The sequence below is a fragment of the Fundulus heteroclitus genome, chromosome 19, assembly GCF_011125445.2.
Source record: "Fundulus heteroclitus isolate FHET01 chromosome 19, MU-UCD_Fhet_4.1, whole genome shotgun sequence".
Lineage (NCBI taxonomy): Eukaryota > Metazoa > Chordata > Actinopteri > Cyprinodontiformes > Fundulidae > Fundulus > Fundulus heteroclitus.
In genome coordinates this window covers 23,884,042-23,908,679 of record NC_046379.1, presented here as the reverse complement: position 1 = coordinate 23,908,679, position 24,638 = coordinate 23,884,042, and the positions used below count along the sequence as shown (strand labels likewise).

Sequence of the window (24,638 nt, the reverse complement as noted above, 5' to 3'; positions counted from 1 at the left end):
AAGAAATGAGGGAAAATTAACCCTGGCCTAATTTCATAAACATAAGGATCAATCCATTTGATCTATCAGACCGGGGAGAGTTTAGGGATGGCTGGAGGGAAATAAAATATATTTCATTGAAGCTTTCCTGCCTTCCTTTGTTAACACTGTGAGGTTTTAAAAGGTGATGTCACCGGCCAGCGGACCGCTCCGCACTGTCTCTTTAATTCCAGCGCAGTGGGGGCAGGATGGCGTTTTTTTTTTTCCGCCCCTTCTCCACTCGTAGTGTTTGCGCCAACCGCAGCTGCAGCAGCAGCAGACTGAATGAGGAGTCTCTGCAGGCTGCTGTGGCCGCACGGAGGACACTGCGCTGGCTATAACCCGAGATGCCAGGGACGTACAGCCAGAATGCATCAGTATTTCTCAGCTCCTCGTAAGGCGGATTGTCTGAGCCTCGCCGCGTCCCTTCCAGCCCACCTTCCAGCAGCCCGGGGGCCCTGAGGAACCCTCCTCTCCGCCTTGATGGTATCTGGAGAGAGGCGCACCGCTCCAGCGACTGGCAGCTCAGCTCTGTGGGCTTCTGATTAGGACCTTGAGGTGGAGCGGGAGGAGGAGGAGGAGGGAGGCGGTCAAGATGGCAGCTGTGCACGGGGTGATGGAGCTGTGATGCGGGGGGGCTCGTTTCCTCTTGCCACTCGGGACGGGAGTGCGGGACGCGCGTAAGGGAACGCCGCTCGGATTCCTTTAAGACTCCGCGCTGCCTTGCTCGCGTCTTTCTCTCCAGATTTAGCTGGGCTGCGGCGCACGCTGGTCAGGGTGTGGGCTGTGCACGACAAAAGGCGATGTTTTGTTGAGGCTGGTCAGCGCAGTGGGCTCTGTGTGTGCTGCGGATCGAGGCTGATAGGCAGGCGGACACGTGTCGGGACTGGGCTGCGGGGCCAGATTTGCATACCGCGTTGCATAGTAAATAAACTGCCCCCCCCCCCCCCCCCCCCCAAAAAAAAAAAAAGCCAGCACACAACATTGATGGAATGCGAGCCGAGTGATTTGGAGATCTCCTGCGCCGCGACCGAGACATTGCAATTAACATGGCCGAGGCGGCGCTCAACCGCGACGAGCCCCCCTCCAACGTTGAGATAGATCCGGACTTCGAGCCCCAGAAGCGGCCGCGGTCCTGCACCTGGCCGCTGCCCCGTCCGGAGTCCGGAGCGGGCAAGCCCGGGGCGAATGACGCTGACGTAATCCCCGAGGAGGAGGACGACGAGGGTGCGAGCGCGGAGAGCGGCTCTGCGCAGAAAGACGGCGGCTCGGCCGAAGAGCCGAGGAGCGGCGGCGGCGGCTCCATCTCCCGGCCGGTGGCGGTCCAGCGCGGCCCCTGCAGGGAGGAGGCCGCCGACGGATCCCCTTCCTCCGCACACATCCCCGGAGCGGCTCTCTGCGGCTCCGCTTCCCAGCAGCTGAGGAAGTCCTCCGCCCGCAGGAACGCCTGGGGCAACTACTCCTATGCAGACCTCATTACCCAGGCGATCGAGAGCTCCCCGGAGAAGAGGCTGACCTTGTCCCAGATCTATGACTGGATGGTGAGGTCTGTGCCATATTTCAAGGACAAAGGCGACAGCAACAGCTCTGCTGGCTGGAAGGTGAGCACATGACGGGGCTGTCATCACAACAAAGACCACACTGTGGTCGTTTTAGTACACAATACACACACACACACACACACACACACACACACACACACACACACACACACACACACACACACACACACACACACAGCTATTGTTGAAGCAATTAGCCAGGCTTCTCTGTAAAACCAAGCAGTCACTTCAGATATAGTTTTCTACCTATAGAACATATCATGGGCAGTTTTCCTATTTGGTTTGGGGTTTTGTTTTAAGCCATTACCACTATGGGCATGTGGGCGTCTACGCCTACATGCCCATAGTGACATCATGTGAGGTGTAACTTAGGCATCCATTCACATTTCTCTGTTTTCCCTTCTTGATTCACAGTTTAAAAAAAAAATCTATCTATCTATCTATCTATCTATCTATCTATCTATCTATCTATCTATCTATCTATCTATCTATCTATCTATCTATCTATCTATAATTGCATATTGCCTATGGCTGCAGCAGGTAGTTTAAGGTGGAAGAACACTGAAAGGATTTTAGAGCAGATTGACAAATAAGCATAGGGGTGCATAATATTAGGATGAAACTTATTGTGATGTTATTGAGGAATATTGCGTTGATGTTGGTATCCTTAGATTAACCTCCATTTTCCTCTATATTTTCTTTCTTGTCCATTATCCCTCTTGTCTGCCAGTGAGTGTTTCTTGAAGCGTCCCAAGTATTCTGCACATTGTGCCAACACCTGTCTCAGGTCCTCAACCTCTTTTTAAATGCAACACGTAGTGGGTGCGAGAAATATAGGAATACCTTAGATAGAAGGAGAACACACAAAATCTCTGGGTCATTGATGTCACACACCTCAGAAGGACTCATATTTAATCTGTCAGGTGACCTCAACTAAGCAAATTGGATTCCAGCTTTCCATTCAGTGAGGTCTTACTTCACTTTGGTGAAGCAAGCTCAGTAGCCTCTTTATGGTCCGCTCAGCACTGATTCCCACCACTTTTGGTGAACGCTAACATTTCTGTAGCCTCGTGAGACCATCCTGATCTCGCGAGCTTTCAAGTTTCACTCGCAGATCAGTCTGGCTACTCTCCGTTAAAGAAAATTTGGAGCCGTTCACCAAACGAACGTCCAATCAGCGTTGGCTTTGAGGCGGGTTGAGGTGTGACGCAACGAGAAGCGCGACAGTTCAGTCTAAAGAACATGGCGGCTTCAGCCGATGAAACTAGCGTTAGCGTGGCTATCGAGCAAGTTTTATCGGAATTACAGAGTATTTCTTTGCTGAGCTAACGAGCCTTTACCTGCAGCAGCAAGAGTAGCTTGGCTTGTGGTTGTGTTTTCGTCGTCGCTCTGAGCAACGACAAAGCATGTTGACGAGTACGTCATATGCTTCGTTGATCTGATTGGTTTATTTGGCCCGTCTATCACCAACATAGGCCAATCAGCTAACCAGTATTTTCGCCCCTTCCCAAAATTACTTCAACGGAAGGTTTCCAGATGGATATGCGGAGCAAATCTATCTGGCGGAGTCAGGTAAACATTTCTGTCCCTGTAATCTAGACCACTTGTAGGAATCAAGAGCAGTGAAAGTACATACAGCTAGCCAAATGTTTTATTGGCTTGCAGCGTATGAATGCATAGCATTATATTAACCTACCAAATATCACACTGAACGATATATCCCTTTGTGTTTTTTACACACATGGATTTTTGCAGTGAAGATCAAGGTTTCATACATGCAGCTCTAAATGAAAACATGGTTTCAGTTACTGGAGAGAACCAGAACAGACTAGGTTCTTCAGCGCTCAGAAGCAGGCGAGTACACAAGAGTGATTGACACTGTGAACAACCAATCAGAGCCAGACATTCCCCCTGGCTCTGATTGGTTGTTTCTGACCGGGAGCGGTGTATTTCTGCAGATGGCTGTAGGATCATCAGTGGAGCTTGGTATTTATTTACTTTTTTCCCCCCACAGATTATCTGTCTCATATTTTACTGTGAGGACATAGTGACAGGTGTAACCGATATGTAGAAAATACATTTATGCAAAAGTTACCTACTGCATCTTTAATGTCCTTTCAGGCTTTCAACGCTAGCTGCAGTTCCCATTTTGACCTGAAGATGTCCAACATGCAGCAGTAGAGGAAGAATCTAGACCATGTGGATTTTTTCAAATACAACTACACTGTTTGACCTGGTTACTTTTAGGCGTTTTAGTTGTAATTTATTCTAGAATAACTTTCTTGTGTAGTCCTATTCAATCGTGCGTATGCTTGTAACAATGAATGTGCTTACAGCTCACACAGGCCAGCTTTTCCTGTTTGGTTACGCTTGTGAAAAGTTAGAAAATTGGCAATTCTACATCAACCTGTCTCCCGACAGGGTCTGTGGTCATTTCTCCTGCTAGACGCTGTTCAACAGGTCAGAAATGGCAGGCGTGGATTAGGGATTGTTGTAAGCCCAATAACGCCACTTTACACTTTGTTCACCAATCAACACCAGAGGGAAAAAGTAAGAAATAAAGTTGTTCATTCAGCTGAGGCAGTATGTCTGAAGACCACCGTAATTATTTAGGGTGATAAAAGCAGAACTTATCGTTTACGCATATCTGGCTGAAAATGCAATTAATGTAAAAAAATATATAAAATCCAGTCCGTTTTTTTTTTTTTTTTTTTTCATTTGGAGCCAATCAAGAAACACCAACAGGGATGTTACCAGTATAGCACCAGTTACTGTCATTGTCACGGTTTGCTTGGGGGGGCTTATCGGAGTCAAACACTTACTCAGACATTTAAAGCCGCCTTTCTTGCTACGTTTCAGACTCTACATCGAAATCTGGTGAAATGTGTTTGAGCTGATCAACTCAATTTGGGTGTTGTTCATTTCGCTGTCACGTCGCTGTGCACTCTTGGTGGTTGCCTCGCTGACCATTTCAGGCACAACACTATGCCGATTGTCTTCGGGATGACGCTTCACATCTGCATCGGCAACTGCTAAATAAATTTTCTATGATCTAGTCATAGTTTTACTCTGAGAAAATCTGGTTACGTGATTTAAATGAATTTTTGCCAGCAGGGGATTGGTCATAACTAATTTGGAACGGTCAGGGGTCAAAATCTGTCACATTTTAGTAGACAACTGGCCCAAACAGGGACCAGAACAAAAATGAATGAAGTGTAATCAAAGTTTTCATATAATATTATATAGTTAGATTTGAGCATTCGTATCCTTATATAATTGCATAAATTCATTACAATACTAAGCTACAACCAATACTGAATGTTGTATTGTTTGCCAGTATAGGGTGAGTGGTGGCCTAGTGGTTAGAGCACAGAGCTTTGGTCCCAGAGGTTCTGAGTTCAACTCCCACAAGCTGCCATTTTGGGTCCCTGAGCAAGACCCTTAACCCCCAATTGCTCCCCAGGCGCCGCACAGTGGCAGCCCACTGCTCACCAAGGGGATGGGTTAAGATGCAGAAGTGAATTTATCCATTGTGAGATCAATAAAGTTCAATTATTATTATTATTATTATTATTATTATTATAAAAGTTACAAAATAGGAGGGAGGGGGTGAATTAGCAGAGAGGCTAATTGACCTAGAGCCACTTGGTTCTTGTGCCTCTCGTAATGGCATTGTCCTAAAACTTTACAAAATATAATTAGCATCTTTTGACATGCGTTAGTGGAAGTGAATAATTCGTTACTGAGATGTGTTTTTATTATGTGTGCATTTATTAAGGAGCAAAAATACCTTCCTGTGTTCTATCTTTAATAGAACACAAAATGGTATATTAACAAGCAAATCTTTTCAGTATAAATCTGATTTTTTTTTTCTGATCTTTTACATCTACTATCATATACAGTGACTACATAAGAGACACATTTTTGAAGCAAATGTTATATAGGCGTACCTCACCGGAGTTAGAAAAGGAGTGTGGATTTGTCAGTGACTCAGGTAACACCACTACACCTTCAAAAATAAAGGGGGGGGGGGGGGGGGGGGTAGTGGGGTTGCATGATACCCCACTGAAGACAAACGGGTCTGAAAGTCGTGGGTGAAAAACAGGCAATGCAAAGTTGATTTCACTTTCAGAGAAACTGCTCACGCTGCAGTGAAACGGCCTCGCTGCTGGGCCCCTCTGCAACGGTTTGATTTGTCAGGATTAGTTTATGCCGGACCGAACCAATTCATCTGACATGGAATCAAGTCAGATGAAAGCTTTGAGCTTTCTGCAGGATTTAGATAGAGGGGAGGGGAAATAGGTTTGTAATCCCGCGCAACCGTGGCGAGCAGGCCGGCCGCTCTCTGGGCTGAATATATGCCGATTGTGTGAAACGCTGATGAAAATCCGGCTACGACACACAAGCGCCACACAAATGGATGCTAATCACTGATTAGTCTGCACAGACTCATCTGGTTAGTTAATGCCTCAGATTAGAGGTGGTCAGTTTTCATTCATCTTCCACCACATGTGTTTGGCGACGGCGGCCGGGCCAGCAAAGGGTTAATGCTGCGGTTTGAGTTGTGCTGACATCAGCGTTTCTTAGGAGATGCTTTGTCTCTCGTTGCATTCAGCAACCCGTCCGAGGTAGCTCATCTTCGTGTGTCATCAGCATGTCGGGGATGTAACGACTCAGACCTGACACGCGTATCATAACGATCACAGTGGTAACGTCTCATCGTTCGGATCCGGTCTAAAAATAAACCCTCCTCAGACGTACACATTGCAGCCCGGCCCCACTGTGTGCCACCCTCTCTCTGAATGTGGCCCGGGCTCACGAATCAATTGACTGACTATAAATTATGTAGGTCAATGTGTAACAGTGTGAGGGAGCAGCTGAGTGTTTCCCTTTGGTCGTGGCGCTGGCTGAACTGGCGCGGCTCCAGTCCCGGCTCAGTGCAAGGCTTTGCTCAAACTGTGCTGCTGTGACCGCGTGGTGGGGGGAGGCGCTTTTTGTGACTTATCTTTTAAATACCATTTGGCTCGTGCCTGTATGCAACTGAGCATCCCTTCCTGAAGCCTAAAGAGATAGTTCTGGATTCTGTTACCTGCAGTACAAGGCTCCCCTGGTGTCTTCAGCTTATATAAATCCAGACTTAGAATTGGCCCCGCGACCCATGAATATGGATTCAAAGGAAAATAATAATTTAATGTGTTGGCACATTTATTTTATTCTTATTCATTTATTGATTCGCTTATACTTATGACATGTAATGCTAATTGTGTCGTAGCGCACCACGTTTAAGTTCCTCTGTAACTCCTGGCCCTGACCCCACTTTCGCTCCCCTTATAAGACAACTATATAACAAAACTCCTGAAATTCTTTGGCTTTTAAGTTTGATTGTGCCAGGGTTAGGTATGTTAGGTTTTATGTCAGCTCTATTTCATGACTCTTTTAACTGTTGTCACATTTGCATCTGGTGATTATTTACACACACACACACATAATGGAAACAGGAGGAAATGCACCACCAGTGATCTTCCTGTGTGAAACATTGACTGAGAATGGCACATGTAAAGATGGGTTTTCAATCAAAGTAACACAAAGGTTTCACAATGGGGGGGGAAAAGGAGTCAAACTGAGTTAGCTTAAATCGCTATATGTTTGTCTACAACAGTTTTCTATTAGTTACTATAACTAGAAATGTCACATCCTTCAAATATGTTTCGCATAAACCTCGTTAAAGCAATGTTTTTGATACAGGAGGTGCTTTAAGATGTGAGAAATTTACTTTTCACCATGCCCATTTGGGAATAGCTGTTAGCTTAAAATGTTAGCATAAAATAGTGTAAAAACTTAACCTAGACATTTGTAGTAATGCTAGTTTTTTCCCTATAGTTACTTTGACCTGAATTTTTTTTAATGTTTGCAGGACATGTTTCAGACAGGAAGATTATTGTGATGGCTCACTTACTTACGGTTTCCTTTTTCTGCTCATATAATACAAATAATTTAAGTCAAGGTATGACAGTTTTTAAAAGTCACACTTCTTCTACCCTTTTTAATTCCTTTTAAAGCTTCTGGACTAATCTTTCCAAACAAATAATAGCTTGTTTATTTTGCTTCTTTATGACAAAAAGATTTCATATTCTGCTCAATATGTAGCCCTTAAAAAACACTAACTTCAGTAGCTGCTCAGGGCTATGCATTTAAACCAGACTATGAATATATATGTTGTTCTAACAGTATCATAACTGTTATAAATAATGTAATTCAGCAATATAAATAATTGTTCTGTTTTTTTTTTTCTTTTTTAAAAGCTATCAAATATGTTTGTTTTAATTATGTTCAGTGTGATACCAGGAAACTTAGCTTTTTAAGCTAATGTTATACCTTGAGAACCACTTACTGGTCAATCACTGCAGCTAAGATACTGAACTACTTCTTTAAGACATCCAATATCTTGTTAGTTGTAAAAAGAAATCAGATCAGCTGGTTTAAAACAAGTAGGATTGAGTGAGTGACACTCATGTGAACTGTATATGACCAAAACCAGTCCTCCTTTGGTGAATCGCTGCCTCTTTTTGAATCTTTTATGTTCCAGTTTCTTTGCGTCAGAATTGTTGGGATTTAGTGCTTTGGCCTTTGTTTGTGGTTGTACATCTGCCTGCTGTATTATAATACAGTCCAATTCTTCACCCCCACAAATTGCAGCGTGGTAAAAGACCACAAAGCTGAATCACAACAGCCTCTGTCAAAAATGGTCATAAAGGTTCATTTATTTACTGCTTTGCTGTTGTACTGGATTGCAGCGGACTGAACAGAACTTACAGAATGAGCAACATGTTGGGATGTGTCTTTTTAGATGCTTCCTTTTGACAAGTGTGAAATGGTTGAAGTGGTTTGAGTAAAAAAAAAAAACAACAACAACCAAGCAAAGGCTATAAATTTACTCTTTGTGATTAACCAGAAATGTTTAAAGCTGAGATGAAGTTAGTTTTGGCCACATTTGTCCCAGTAGGCTTATTTCAATTTTGATTTTTTTGCTATAAACTGCTCTGTAATTACATCAGCAGTTTTTTTTATTTTTATTTTTTAATATGTGCAATATGGCTCACTCCCCTGGGTGGCGTTGTCCTCTGGGTAGCAGGAGCCCTAAAGTTTGCTGTTGAAATTTTAGCTTTCCTTTTTTGCAAGGTATACATTGCACTTAATGGGAAGTAGAGCCCTTCTATGACGTGCTAATGTCAATGAAGCATATAAATGTGATGTTAGATTGAAGGTCTATGTTGTAGTTTTTTTTTAAATCAATCTAGACTGCATGTAATCACCTCCAGTTCAAAATCTGTAATATTGAGGTGTGCTGGTCAAACCTCGACTGAATTATTCTGCACCAAGCTGAAATTGCCTACGATGATTTAAGACTAGTCAACCCTTTTAATACTGTTTGTGAAACACACAATTTATTTTATTGGTCTGAACTGGACTGGATTATTGTGCACAGATTAGTTGTTTTTTAAAACCTGGTCTGGATTTGAAAAACCTAACAAAATCATATTTGTGAAAACTCTGTTAATATTGAGCTTTTCCAGGTGTTTGTGTACTTATATATTTATTTTTTGGGCTATAATCACTTAAGCGCTGTCGTATTGCAACAGACACAGCATTTTTATGGTTTGGGCTAAAACATGAATTAGGGTTAGGAATGTACTGGAATGGATAGAAAACAGAAATGCAAATATTATAGGCATATAATAAACAAATGTTTTAAACAGTTGATTGGACCGATAGATCAGAGGCTATCAGTTATCAGCAAACAAGACTGTTTTCATTCCTGATTTCAGGGAACCAACAGCTTATGCACATCTCAGGTTTTCAGGGAGTTAGATCCAGAGCCGAGGAGCTTAGAAAAGTCAGCGCTGCCTCAACCTGCTTAGTTCTGGGAACATTGCATAAACAGGTCTCTGAAGACCTGAGTAGTCTATATGGTTCATACTTGACAAACGACTCAGAAATGTATTTAAGCCAAAGACCATACTTGAAAGACCAACAGCAGGATTTTATACTGTATACACTATTCTTCGACAAACTGTTGTGATATCCAATTTCCTGGTGTTGGCTACGACTCTGGTGGCAGCTTTTTTGGATAAACTGCTGCTTATTCTCTGTTTTTAAGATTATATTCTCTGTTTTTAAGATTATAGTGTGCTGATTTAGTAACACTTTATGTGGTTGTCAAATTTTAGATCCAAGTCCAAAACTACACCCATGTGCCTGGCATGCTCATTGGTCTTTTGCTCCAGTGTGTATAGCTGTGATGATCTCGATCCTTGCGTTTTAGGACCAAAAACTATGCTTTCTGTCGAATCTGCAACAGGCTGGAGAAAAGTCCGACCCATCCACTCATTGATATTATGGTTACACTGACTCAGTGAGGGTAGTGGACTAAGGTGACATGGAGATATAAAGTTGTATGTCATCTGCATACATACCATAGAAGACGCTGAAGTACTCCTTAATCTGAGCCAGGGGGATTATATAAATGTTGAAGAAACTTGCCCAGAGAATGGACCCTTGAGGAACGCCATGTCATTTTCTGTGCACAGATTTATGATTGGTATATGGTGATCAGTCTGTCACTGACATTTGTTTGAGTATTGAGATGTTAGTCAATACAAAGTCTGAATATGGTTAAAATTATTCACGTATGTGTGTGTGTGTGTGTGTGTGTGTGTTTGTTTAGTTGTGTATTGGACACTGTGGGTTGAGAGTTGTATGGGCTGTAAAAAACAAAAAAAAAACAAATGGCCATGCCCAGGCCATCACTCCTGAAAGAGTTACCTCTGATTTCTAATGTATTTGTCAACTTTTAGTCTCGTTAGACCCCAAAATAAATTCTGCTTCCACAGTTCATGGTTTGAATTTGACTTTAAATTTTAATTGTTTTTAATTTAAAAACATTAACAGTTTCATTCATGGTGAGAGTGCAGAACTTTATTGATAAGATAAAGAACCGGTTTTATTCAAGAGCAACAGGCCTGTGGCTTTTTTTAAAACTACATAGTGAAAAGCTGAAATGAAACTGTGCCCGAGTGTTCAGCAGTGTATCTAACTGATGTAAAATTTTAGTTGGAGCAAATTAGAACATTACAAATCTTGGAAAATATCCCTTTTAGAACAGATACAGGTTTATGAAACTATTACCTTTTTGCCAAAAGTATTGGGTCACCCTTCTAAATCTTTGAATTTAGATATTTCAACCGCTTGCTTAGTAACATATGTATAAAATCAAGCCTCCACACATGCAGATATTTCCTAATAGTGGAAGAATAGATTGCTGTCAAGATCTCTGCGTTCTGCTGTAAAAAATCCAACTAAATACTCCACAGCCAACTAAGTGATGGGGACAAACAGCAACTCAGCCGCAGGGTGGTTGGCCACTTAAAATCACACCACGGGGTCAGCAGATGGTGAGGACCAGGGTGCACAGAGGTCACTTTCTGCAGAGTCGACCGCTACAGAACTCCAAAATGTATGTTGCCTTCAGATTAGCTCAAGAACAGTATGTGGAGAGCAGCTGCATCCAAGATATACATCAGAGTGTTCTGCAAAGTGTTGGATGCAGTGGTGTGAAGCATGTCCCCACTGGACTCTAATGCATCACCACTTAACAGTGGTGATGCATTCTTTGTAATGTTATAGATAAGATAAAAAATCCCTTTATTGTCCTACAATGGGGAAATTTGGGCATGACAGTGGCAAAGACAGAGTTGCATGCAATGTTTTTTTATAATGAAAAAACAATCTTATTTAACATTGGTTCCAAAGCAGCAGTGAAATAACTTACCAGAAATGCCGAAGTAAAAAGTAAAAATAAATATTGGAGTAAATATTGCACAGTTATTGATAATATAGCATATTCGGGTAAAAAGAAGAAATATTCAAGCTAAACAGTGGAAAAACACCTGCCTGTTTACAGGATAACGAGATATATAACATATCTCTGTTCGGTAATCCAGTAGACAAGTCTGGATTTGGTAGTTGCCAAGAAAATGGCACTTTGATTTAACTACATTGTCTTGGATGTAAAGTTTGGTGCATAAGACATTTATTGTGTGATGCTATTTTTCAGAAATTGGCCCCATTGTTCCAATGAAAGAAACTGGGGATGCAAACAAATAATCGATTTACGATTAATTGTGGAATAATTGTTTATTAGATTAAAATTAATTCAATGCGATTAACTGTCAGTGCCCGCCTAGACGGACCTTCTTTCAGTGTTGTAGTCTGACTGCCATCCAGAAGAGGCCGTGACCATTATGGTTGTAAGAGAAATAATCATGGTTGAGGCATTCCAGGAAAGGGACGTGAAATGGCCCGGTATCCGATGTGGAATTCCTTTACGCTGTTTAATGACGACAAGAATACAAAATGCACTTTATGCGCTTCTGTTTTCAAATAGAAACATTTGACATGCTCCTTAAGTTACCGCCTAGATAGCATCCATTCAGCCGTGCTGCATGGCGGAGCAGCGTCAGCTTCTCAACCAAAACTTACTGATGTGCTTGGAAGGTGAGGATGTAATGACAGAAAAGCGGAGGTTGTTACACAAAAACATTTGTAATATGATAGACCAAGACATGCTGCCAAAAGCATGGTTAATGGTGAGAGCTTTTGTGAGAATTATAAGTGTTTCGCATATTTTATTATATTCATCTGATTTGTTTCTGATCAGTAACTTAATAGGTTCCTGGTTTGTTTTATTTTGTAAATGTCTTAAGTTTAATAATGTGTGAGAAGACAACCTTTTTTTTTTGTTCAATTCAGTCAGTATTTAATACAGCTAAATTGTTCAATATATGATGTGCTTGTTTTAAATCCAGCACGTTGGAAAACAAATTAGCCCTTCGTGTTATGAAAAGACCTTCTTGATACAAGAGAAAACTCAATTAATGGTTAGTTTGTCGATAAGATCAATCAACTTTAGATTAACTCATTAATCAACAACTTGCATCCCTAAGAGGAATTTTTAATGCTTCATCATAGAAAGACATTTTGGACAATGTCATGCTCCCAATCTTGGGGGACCAGTTTGGGAATAGCCCCTTCCTGTTCTAAGATGACTGCACAACGCAAGGTCCATAAACACATGGTTGGAAGAACCTAGCAGGCCTCCTCAGTCTTCCCTCAAACCGATAGAACACCTTCGGGACAGGTTAGAACGGAGAGTGTTGCCAAGGCCTTCTGGTCCAACATTAATGTCTGACCTCACCGTTGCACATCTGGAGGAAGGGATAGAAATTCCCATCAACATACGCCTAAACCTTGTGGAAAGTCTTCTCAGAACAGGTGAAGCTGTTATAGCTCCAAAGGATGGCCCAGCATCATATTAAACACACTGGATTAAGAATGGGCTGTCATTCAGGCCCGTGTGTGTAAAGGCAAGTGACCCAATACTTTAGACACTATAGTGTATAAATTAGCTAAAAAAATCAACTCAACCCCACTAACAGTGATATAAATAACAAATCAATTCACCTGATTGTGACCTGGTGCTACAACTATAATTCTTGAGTTTTTTTAAGTCAATATACACCCATTTATGAATTCTTCATACACCTCATTTTAGCAATCTTTAACACTCCCATCCTGTTTAGTCAACGCCTTTAAAGGAACTGCTGTGGTCTTGACGCCTTGGGGTGTTTCATTAAAACCTGCACCGCTGTGATATTTGCACTGTCCTCGCTATCTCTAACTAATCTTTGCTCTCCTTTCTCCCTATGCTCACTCATCTAAATGCATATAGTGTGAGGAAATGTACCCATTTGAGCTGGTCTTAACATGTGCAGCCAGAGGATAAGGGGTGTGATATACAGGGAGGGACAAAATTGGTAACTCCGGTAAAGATATGTAAAAGGCTTCAACATAAAAAAATGTTTTAATTTCCTTAGCATCATCTCACGTTGAAAAGTGCATGAAAAAGGAATTTTAAACCATGGGCCCTCTGCTTTTGCAAATAGGACAGAACTTGGTTCCCCTATAACACCTCACAAAGTTGGAACGTACAAAGAGGGTTCCTTTATCGTTAATCTTTCCTCAAGCTATCTCTGTCTCAGGTTTTTTTTTTTTTTTTTGTTGGGTTTAGGTCTGAGATAAAAGAGGTTGGTTTTGTGTCAAGTGAACCATTTCCATGTTGAATCCCCCATGTTCCGGATCATTAGCCTACTATTTTGAAGAGTTCATGATGCTTGGCCCACAGCATGACGAGTCCTCTTCCGACCTTAGCACTGGGCATGGGTTGCTTTCCTGCATACTGGTTTTCTGTTTTATACCAAACCCACCTGGGCCATTTATCACCAAAAAAAAGCTCATTCTTAGTCTGATGAGGTGCCTTTGCTACGAAGCAGGATTAGTGGCTCATTGAGCCAACTTCAGGTGCACTTTTATCTGGTACCTCGTGTTAAAAAGCCAACCTGCTCTGGGGAAGGTCAGGCTTCCAGATTAGAGGTCAGGACCAAGAGAGTAGCAGTTCTCCGAGAAGATTAGTTCAATAGGAAACCTTTGTGATGGACATCACAGCAGAATTGACTCTTGGGTAACTAAACAGAGATTAGTTATTCTTAAATGTATTGCTGGTGGGAACTGGACATTAGAAATGATTGATTGTATTCCTTAAGGAAAAGGCCTTCACCTAAGATGCTCTTGACTTGTTTCTTATTGAGAGGGCAGATTACACTCTGCAGACTGCTACAAATCTTCTGTATGTTTTTCTCCACACTCGCATCATATTGCATAACTTTTTTCTAAAGACTGAATCATGAACTGACCCAAGCATGTTTTAACTGGAACATTTTTAGGTTTTCCACGTGCCGCTTTAGTGCAAAGAAGGTTTCAGACTGTTGGGATTCTTGCACCAAGCTTATAAAGTTATTAATGAGAAAATGTTTGCTAGATTCATGCTTTCATAAGATGGCTGCAATATTGATCAACGTATGAATTTGCACATTTGCTGTTCAATTTCTTTAGTCGGATCAACCTAAAGCAAGTGTATTTATTGGAAAAGATGGGTAGGATAACTGCACTCAAATTAAAGGTTCGGTTTTTCCAAAAACGTGTTGGAATGTAAGAAAGCATCTAAGGCTTTGACTTGGCATAGATAAGAAACTAAAATGAACATTTCCACCTTTGTTTTTAGATGCATGTTAATTGTGAACAGAGTATTTTGAACTAGTGCATTAGGGAACCAGAAATGTAATGTCAGCAAAAACGTGACGACAACATCCAGGGTCCATGTGGGTGAAGGTTCTAGTTGATGTACCGCCTTGCTTAGCGTATTGATGCCAAGTCAACAAAATACCTAAAGCTATGACAAAGTCAACAGAAAAGAAATGGCTAAGAGCCCGGAGCGCTGCGGCACGTCACCAGCTTTTTCTTCTTCTTCAGTCCAGTAACGGTATTCTCATCACATTTCAACTTATTTTCATTCCGCAACATCGTGCATCTCTTGCCATGTTACACATGTGCAGCTTTGGGCCTGTTCTGTTGTCCCTGCTCAGGCCTGTGCTGTATAGTTATCACTAAAGTCTAAAAATCAGTGATAAATACAATTCTACAGGAATAAAAATGGTGATCTTAATGTGTCAAGTGAAGCAGTCCGGAAGAGCGGACTGCGGGCTGCAGAGTCTCTTCTTTCTGTGAGGTGTGACTGGGCTGGGTATGCAGGCTCCAACTGTTTAATTTTGTACATGCTTGGGAAGATCTCCAGAGAAAACCTGCAGACCTTTCCGAGCAGCCAGAAATAGGACAGAGTGTGAGGTGCAAAGCAGTCTGTTAGGCTGCAGTGTTGGAGCTGTTCACACAGCGTTCATATGCACACACAAAAAAAACCCTACACATCCTGCTTTGAAATGTTTCCACGACTGGTTATTTCTCATTTTTTGGATGTTCAGAGGCACATTTGTGGTTGGATTTATGACTAGATATGTACACGTTTTGGACAATTTAACACTCAGGTTGACTCATTTCTGGAATGTTCTTTGGAGCATCGCTATGGATGTCCATATGTCTACTTCTTATCCTTATCTACTTTTGAATTAACGTTTTACTCCAACATACCTGATCGTTGGTTGCTGGAGGTTTTGTGGCAAAGTGTAAATAATTCTCACAAAAATATTGCCAAAGGTAGTCCTGCTTCTCTACATTTCCTACATAAAAAAAACTTGTGGCGTGTACATGCATTAAGCCCCTTCTACTCTGCTACGCAAAATGAGTGGAGCTAATTCCCTTCGGGAGTCGCCAGATGAGTAAATACAGGTCATCTTTGTGTAAAAGAAAATCTTGTTATGAATCCAAGTGTTCTGTGAAAGCCTCAGAGGTTTGTTTGAGAACATTTGTGAAGAAACTGCATCATGAAGAACGAGGAGCACGGGAGACGCGTTCAGGGATGACGTTGAGAAGTTTAACGCGGAGCTGTGCTATAAAACAATATCCCCTGCTTTGAACGTCTCGCGGGACACTGTTGTACGGCACAGCTGCAGACCGGCATGTTCGTCTACTTCGATCGACGTGGCATTATTCCGAGCAGTAGCCTAGAGGCTGACAATAACTCTGGAGAAACTGCAGAGATCCACAGCTCAGGTGGGAGATTATGTTGTTGGTGCATTCCCGTAATCTGGTCCAAGGTAAACCAAGGTCTAAATGCAAATCGCGATGCGTGACAAAAATACTAACGCTGCACATCACCCTGAACACACCACCCCCGGCTGTAGAATATCATCATGCTGGTTTCCTGCAGAAGAAAAGCGTCCTGGCAGCATGATGCTGTTACTGTGAAATGTGGTGGTGGTAGTGCTGGCGGCAGCATCATGATGTGGGGTAGTTTTTTTTAATTTCTGTGGGGGGCAGGAAAGTCATATTGGATGAAGTTAAATACAGAGCAATCCTGGACGAAAACTTCTGAAAGGCTCCAAAAATACTGGAGACTGAGGTGACTGTTCACCTTCTAGATGGACAACAGGACTGAACATACAGCCACAGCATATCCATGTGTTAAAATTACCCAGTCAAAGTCTGATTAAGTTAAAAACGTATTATTTTTCTCCAACTTTACAGTGATGTACTACATTGTGTCGGTCTGCCATGAAATCCTAATAAAATACACTGACATGTGTGGTTGTAACAAGGAAGAAAGAGTAATGGTCAGATAAACGCCGATCTGAACCTTTTGGCTCAGATCCCAAAATCCCAGATGCTGTTTGTGGCGGAAAACTAACTTTTCCCATGTTCCTGAATGCACCATCCACATTGTAAGACTTGGTGGTGGCAGCATCACGCTGTGAGGACCTTTTACTTCACCAGCACTTTGTCTTGGTGTTTTATATAAAACCCCAAGGAAATACTCTAAGGCTTGCGTTTATGACGTAACAGAATGTGGAAGAGGTTTTAAGGGGTGTGAATACTTTTGCGAGGCACTTTAGGTTTACATAATCGTCATGGCAGCCTTAGCCAAGCCAACTTTATTCATAAAACACTTTAAAAACTGCAGGCACTGACCAAAGTGCCGAACAAAAAGAATGATTAAAATAAATCAATAAAACATTAAAAAAAAAATAGACATAATTTGGAAATAATCCAAGTAAAGATGGCTACATGAAAATGTAAAATAGATGAGAAGAAATTAAAAACTGATTAATACCTTTTAACGGTTCAAAAGCCAAAGGAACACGGCGGGTCTTAAGAGCAGATTTAAGGCTTTTTTTTTAATGGCAAATCAACTGGATCAACTAATTGGATTATTTACATACATATATTTTTATTGATGAGAAAATAGACAAAATGAATCTAAGCAAATTAAATACATTATTATGGTATGCAGCAAATTAACTGCTTAGGTAGAGAACCTTTTAACCAACCTGCATGATTAGATTGATTCTCTCTGTAAAGTGCCTTGAGATGACGTGTTGTAAACAGGAGCTGTATAGTTAAACTGACTGAAGCCGAGTTGTCTTGGCATTAAAATTAAATGCTAACATTATCTAAACCTTACAATGTTTTCTTGTCCTTCCTTCCTTTCTTTCAGAATTCCATCCGACACAATCTGTCCCTCCATAGCCGCTTTGTGAAAGTCCAGAATGAAGGAACCGGGAAAAGCTCCTGGTGGATGGTCAACCCAGAAGGCGGGAAGGGAGGCAAAGCTCCCCGCCGCCGGGCCGTGTCCATGGACAACAGTAAGTACATCAAGGGGGCCCGAGGACGGGCCACCAAGAAGAAGGCCTCCCTGCAGGCCGCACAGGACGGCAGCTCTGAGAGCTCGTCCAGCCTCTCCAAATGGACCGGGAGCCCGACGTCCCGCAGCAGCGACGAGCTGGACGCCTGGACGGACTTCCGCTCCCGGACCAATTCCAACGCCAGCACGCTCAGCGGCCGTCTGTCCCCGATCCTGGCTAACCTGGAGCTGGACGAGGTGCCCGACGACGACTCGCCCCTCTCCCCCATGCTGTACTCCAGCCCCAGCAGCATGTCCCCGTCCACGGGGCCCACGGGACTCTCCGACCTGGCCGGCACAATGAACCTCAACGACGGGCTTTCGGACAACCTGATGGATGACCTTTTGGACAACATCAGCCTGACGGCCACCCAGCAGCCTCCTCCTGGAGAGGAAGACCCCGGGGCCATCAGTCAGGGCGGCTCGGTGTTTACCTTCAGCTGCTCCGGTAGCGGGCTGGCCAGCCCCTCTGGAAGCTACGGGCCGAACCCCCTCTTCAGCCCCACGTCCATCACGAGCCTGCGGCAGTCACCTATGCAGACCATCCAGGAGAACAAGCAGACCACCTTCACCTCCGTCTCGCATTTTGGCGACCACCAGACCCTGCAGGACCTGCTGAGCCTGGACTCCCACAGCCACAACAACGTCATGCTCACCCAGTCCGATCCCCTGATGTCGCAGGCCAGCACCGCCATCGCCCTGCAGAACTCCCGCCGGAACGCTATGCTGCTCCGCAAGGACCCCATGATGGCGAACGCCGGCGGCGCGGGCCAGGCCCAGAGCGCTTCAGGGCCCGGTTGGCAAGCCGGCTTGTCAACCCCCGACAACGACGGAGGCGGCCAGGCGGACGCCAAGCCGCCGCACCTGAAGTCTCCCGGCAAGAACGCCTCGGTGCCGGACCGCTTCCCCGGGGACCTGGACCTGGACGTGTTCAACGGCAGCCTGGAGTGCGACATGGACTCGATCATCCGCAACGAGCTGATGGAAGCGGACTGCCTGGACCTGAGCTTCGACGCCAGCTCCGCCCAGAATGCGAACAGGAACTCGGGAAGCTTCTCCGGCTCCAAACAGACATCCCCTCAGAGCTGGGTGCCGAGCTGAGGAGCAGCCGAGCGAGGGGGGGGAGGGGGAGGATGTAAATTTGGGTTCATCGTCCTGCATTGTGCACCTAGAAGGGGAAACAAAGTGTATTTATGTAGTATTTTCTTCCAATGTTTTTAATGTGAGGCATTTAGTTTAGTGCGGTACTGTATTTTAAGTGTCTGAGACACACAGCGGTGTCTTCGCAGCGAAGAAGAAGAATGAAAAAAAAAAATAAGCGATCAACGCCAGGAGGCTGGGAGGAACAGCGTTGACGTAAATCTCTACGGAAAGCATCAACTCATGTTAGTCTCAGGGAATCACTCATATCACCAAGTGATAGGTGAAACTGAAGATGAATTGTGTTTTCCACCTGCTTTCTCTCCCCTTTTCACCTCCTTTCACACGTACACCAACAGTTTTTGCCAAACCAGCCGTCCGCCTCCTGCCGACGGCCTGTTTACAAGAAGGAGAAGGGGAAAAAAAAAAAAAAAAAAGCTGCGGAGAATGTTACATTATTACTTTCAAGTGGAGAATACTTGATAACGCTTTATTTCCTAAGCTTTCCTCCAGAGACATTCCCAGAATGGGCTGTAAGTTTGAAAGTTTAACCCCCTAACCCCCCGTTAAGGGATAAAATCTTATCAAGACGGAAACAGGTCTGCGTTGTGTGGGTTTTTTGTACTTTTTTTTTTTTTTTTTTGTAACATTACTGTGAATTATTTTCCTCCTGGAGAGGCTCATCACTGCAGCAGATCCCTGTTCACCGTTTTCCATCCTCCTCGGAAGTGATCCTCCATCTTTAGGACAGGGACCGAGGAAAGGGGGGGAAAAAACCCGACCGTCTGCATTTGCAAACACAGCTATTAGAATCAGCGTAACCACTTTTAGACACCCTAAAGCCCTTGGTTACAACATGCCAGTGTTGTATTGGAAGGAGTTCTTGGTGCTATTTCACTGAAGATGGCAGGGAGTGGCTGCAGATGGAGCAGCCGCTCGCTCGTTATCAGCACTACACCGGGTGCTCGGGGAAAATGGTTTCTACCCTGCGAGACGAGGGTGTGTATAGTTTTAGCGTGTCTTCTTTGCCAATGAGAGAAAGAAGGAACCACAGTATTTATAATATTGCCAAACTTTCTGCATATGATTAAGTGGATATATGAGAAACTACAGTGAATTCAAATAAAAATTCAGTGTTCTTAAATGATTCAGTTTTCAGCTTAATTATTTTTCTTTCGGTAGGAACCAGATTGATTTAAAAACGAAAGTCGAACTGTTGGGTCTAAATGCAAAACGCTAAAATAACAATCCTGCACAAAGCCCCATCCCCACTGTGAAACATGATGGTGGTGGTGGTAGCATCATGATGTTCTATTCTTAATCTAATTATCGACTCCCATCACACTTTTCAGAGTTAAATTAGCAAAAATTGAAAGTTCTAAATTGAAAACTATATATCTTTTTATGTCACAGTAATAAATAAAAGCCGGATAAATTAAAAGGAAGTTTGTGGTTGTAACCTGACAAAATATGAGAAGGTTCAAAAGGTGTGAATACGTTTTCAGGCGACTGGTTTATAATTCTCTTTGCATATAGAGTGAGCTATATCAGAACACTACTTTTCAAACCAGCCTTCCTTTTGATGTAGTTAAGGTGATTTAAAATGCAAAGGTTTGACTCTGGTCTCCATACGCTGAACATTTAAAGGGGACATATCATGCTTTTAATGCCTTTCTTTTCACACTGAAATCATTAATTTGTGGTCTATATACAAAAGGGAACTGCAAGGCTTTGCTCCGAATTCCTCGTTATCGTTGCCCCTGTTCTGAGGTGGGTCTGAGAGCAACTCATTTTGGTGCTGTCTCTTTAAATGCAAAAAAGGCACTTCACACCTCGCCCCCCCTCCAGGTCGCAGAGCGTTCCACTCCACCCGTTCGTTCATTTTTGTGGTATGCTGGGAGACGGCGTAATGAGCAACCGAACATTTTGACACCACTTGTAACATTTGTGTCCTTGAGCTTGAAGTACAAACCTGTGTTGAAGAAAAAGCCAGAAGTCCATGACCTTTTTAGCAGCTCTGCAGCAAATACTGACATTATTCAAAAATAATAATGAAAAACTGAACCTCTTGAATAGTATGACACAAACAGATTAGAAGATATCTACGCAGCTTCTGGACAGAATAAAATAAAGTTTTTTTGCGCTCCTAGAGTCTCCAAGTAAACAACAAAATGTGTTTAAGGGCTAATAAAAAGTCGATTCTGCATGATATTTCCCCTTTAAATCAAACAAAAATTCATTCTGTGAAACTATTCATTAAATTTGTTCACCAAGTGGAAAGAATGCAAGTGTAATAGGAATTCTAAGTGATTTTCTTTTTTTTTTTTTACTACCTACATGCATTCTTTATTCATCTTGCTCCTACAAAAAAGGGGAGAGGAGAAAAAGGTCCGATGCAATTCTTGTTTCCAGTTTTTCGAAGAAGGTGTGTGTAAATAAAGGTGAAGAACTACTGAAAATCTGGAGGTTTGTACCTTTTGTTTCAGATTTTCTTGTAAAGGAATTGCACACAGCTGCTGACTTCACTCTGCAGGGGCACTGTGAAGGTGAATTGCTATTGGATGGGCCCTGCAAGAGCCGAGGACCAATCGCACGCTGTATCCAGGAGGAACGGAGCTGCTTAGATCGAGATGTGTTGCTGAGGAAGGTGCCCCTCATCAGCTGAAGCACAGAGGCTGATGTCACATTTTTACACTACATATGGCAAATCATTGTGTTCTCTGGCAGGCGACTAAAAAGCCTCACTAAAACACTCTGACTCCAGTGGGAAACTAGAGCCCCCTACTGGTCACAGGCAGGTACTGAGTACGTGTGAAGGGCAGGGAGAACAGAAAAGGAGAGATTAACCTGGACAAAAGGAAATGTATTGCATGTTTTTGTATAGTCATAAATGACAGGAAAGGTATCCTTTAAGGGCTGGCTTCCCAGACAAGTTTAAATAAGCCAACAGTAAGCTTTAAAACTAGAGTAATTAATCTAGGTATGTACATTTGCTTCATAAAACATGGAACACAACATGCACAAAAGGGCAAAAGTTATGTTTTAAAACACTATCCCAAGCTATGAGCATCTCACAGATCTCATCCATCATCTGAAAATGAAAAGGTGTAGCACATCTACTGGCACATGACCATCCACCTAAACTGACAGTCCAGCCATGGTCGGCATTTATGAGAGGAGCAGCCAAAAAGGTCTGAAAGGGCTGCAGAGATCCATGACGCGGGTGGGGGATTCTGTCAACGAGACAAGTGCTTAATGATCTGGCCTTGATGGAAGACTTACAAGACAACAGGCATTGCTGGAAGAAAGCCTTATGAAGCGCAGGTCGCCACAAACCAGGAGCACAAACGTGCTCTTAACAGATGAGAACGGATATAAACGACATCAAAAATTCAATGTGTGGCAGAAAACCCCATCCTCACTATAAAACGTGGTGGCAGTATCATGCTGTGGGGATGCTTGTCGTGTAGGCATAAGAAAGATGATTGGAGCTAAATACAGGGCAATGCTGGAGGAAAACCTTTCAAGAGGCCGCAATAGATTTTAGACAGGGGACGAGGACAGCAACCCTAAACGTGCTGTCAGAGAGGGAATGGTTTAGATCAAAGAATATCCATGTGTTTGCATGGCCTAGTCAAACTGATATGCTTGATTAAAATTCAAATAATTAATAATAATTAAAAACCCTTCAGATTTCCTTTTGACAGTATGTCCCACCTAATCACATTCTAAACATGGACAGAGAAACCTGTGAGCTCTCCACACAAAAAGGGCTTTTGCCCATCTAAAGGGAGCGATGCAGCAAATTTCTCGGGACGATTTCTGAAGTTTAGTTATTTCTTTTCCGTGTTTCTTATTGCTTGAAATACCTTCATTAACTCCGAATACCGGCGTTACCTGAGGCAAGAAACCACAGCCTGAAGTGTTTGTTTTTGTCTGAGCGCAGCTCTCCGCTCCTCCTGGAGGATGTCCTGCACATTGGATGAGAGGTGGAGCCTGACTGTCTCCATGGCAACAAAGATGACCTTGACCAAGATGTCAAATCTAATGAACTCATTTACCGCGGCAGACATTTAATGGTTACTCAGGCAAAAAGGACATGGAATAACACGCCGTACAAGCGGATCTCTTCAATCATAGCTGCTGTACTATCTAAAACAAAACGGTGCTTCTCACCGGAATCCAGTAAGGATCCAGTTTGAGGTGAAGCTAATGGATCAGCATGATGTCTTTGGGAAGAGTATGGCGTGAAGCCAGGCTGGGAAACCTTTTTGCTGAGTTCGCTGTTTGCTGTTGCCCATCTGCAGGGGTGCCTTCAAAAGATTTTTTAAAGCTGATAATCATTGGGTGGCATAATGAAAACCAGAAAGCCGTATCAAAATCATCATACCGTGCCATCATAGCGGGGTCGGCTGTAGGCGTCCAAAAGCGATACACTATAAAGGCCATAAAAAGCGGCATAGGGACAGATAAATGACGTACATAGGCTATGGATTATGGTTGTGAAGAATAAAAATAAAAACAACCAGGCCTGGCAAAAATCTCCCAAAATCCTTGTGGGAAAACTGTGACCTGATGAAAGCAGGCTTCAAAGCTTGAGCAACAATGTCAAAAACCTCTCAGGGCTCCCATGAAGAGCGCAGTAAACAAGAGATGCCATCATTACGATCTGGAGAACGTTTGGAGCCAGACGGGTAGTTAGTACAGCTTCCTGCTGAAGAAGACTCAGATGTTCAATAAGCATTAGTTGACAGGAGGTTCAAAGAATAAGGCCTCATGAATGGTGAACCGTGACGTGTAACAAATGACAAACTACATAATTACGTTCATGTATCAAAAGCCTGTCAGTAATGTAAAATTTTCCTGATCAGTCTCATATCTGATAGAAATCTATCCAGAAAGGCAGATTTTCTTTCTAAGGAGCCTTGATTACATATGGAATGGAATAAGGTGAATAGAGTACTGCGTAACAATATATTTATTCCCAATATTGACACAAAATCCAGCGATCAATGTAGATCTAGCGGCTAATAGAACATATTATTTAATTAATAACTTAACGATGTTGTTTTAATGATTGATTAAATGAGGAAATAAAACTTAAACATTGACAGAAAAATAGAAGAAATTCTGAAGGGAGGTGAAAATAAACATCCAGAGTGTCATGAGGTGATTAAAGTTGTCAAAATGCCGCTGTCTCTCTGAAAGGTAAACTCTGGGTTTTTGGAGTGGACTCCAAACTATGCATGAAAGAGTGAACCATTGGGCCATCAGCTTTGGCAACCCTGAACTATCACAACACCGGGCTGCTTGTGTTTGGTTCCCATATCACACTGTAGGAATCCTATTTGGACCTCAGATGGTGCAGTTTCAACACCACCTCTCTGACATGGCTCATTGGGAGTCTTCTAACGCAGCTGTTCTGGATGGGAAGGTCATGTTCTTGAATCCTAATGTGGTTATTCCTGGTTTTAAAAAAGGATGATAATACTAAAGGTCACCCTCAGACTGTCGGTTTCTCTCCTGTCTCTGGCCTTGCATGGCGTTTGTGCCCCTTAATTCAAACTGTAATCACTCCCACTGGATACGCTGGACTGGGTCTCTACTGCAAGTGCAAGAATTATTTATTTTTTTACTCAGTGGAAAAAATATATTGCAGCACTACTCATTTT

General features: G+C 42.9%; 1 protein-coding gene across 1 annotated transcript; it reads left to right on the top strand.

Moving 5' to 3' along the window:
- Positions 1-239: 239 nt before the first annotated feature.
- On the top strand, positions 240-20,113 carry foxo3a (forkhead box O3A). The gene is made up of 2 exons (XM_036150472.1): positions 240-1,619; positions 17,641-20,113. Exons 1-2 carry the CDS (start codon positions 1,068-1,070, stop codon positions 18,925-18,927), a joined length of 1,839 nt encoding a protein of 612 aa, XP_036006365.1. The 5' UTR covers positions 240-1,067; the 3' UTR covers positions 18,928-20,113.
- Positions 20,114-24,638: the final 4,525 nt, after the last annotated feature.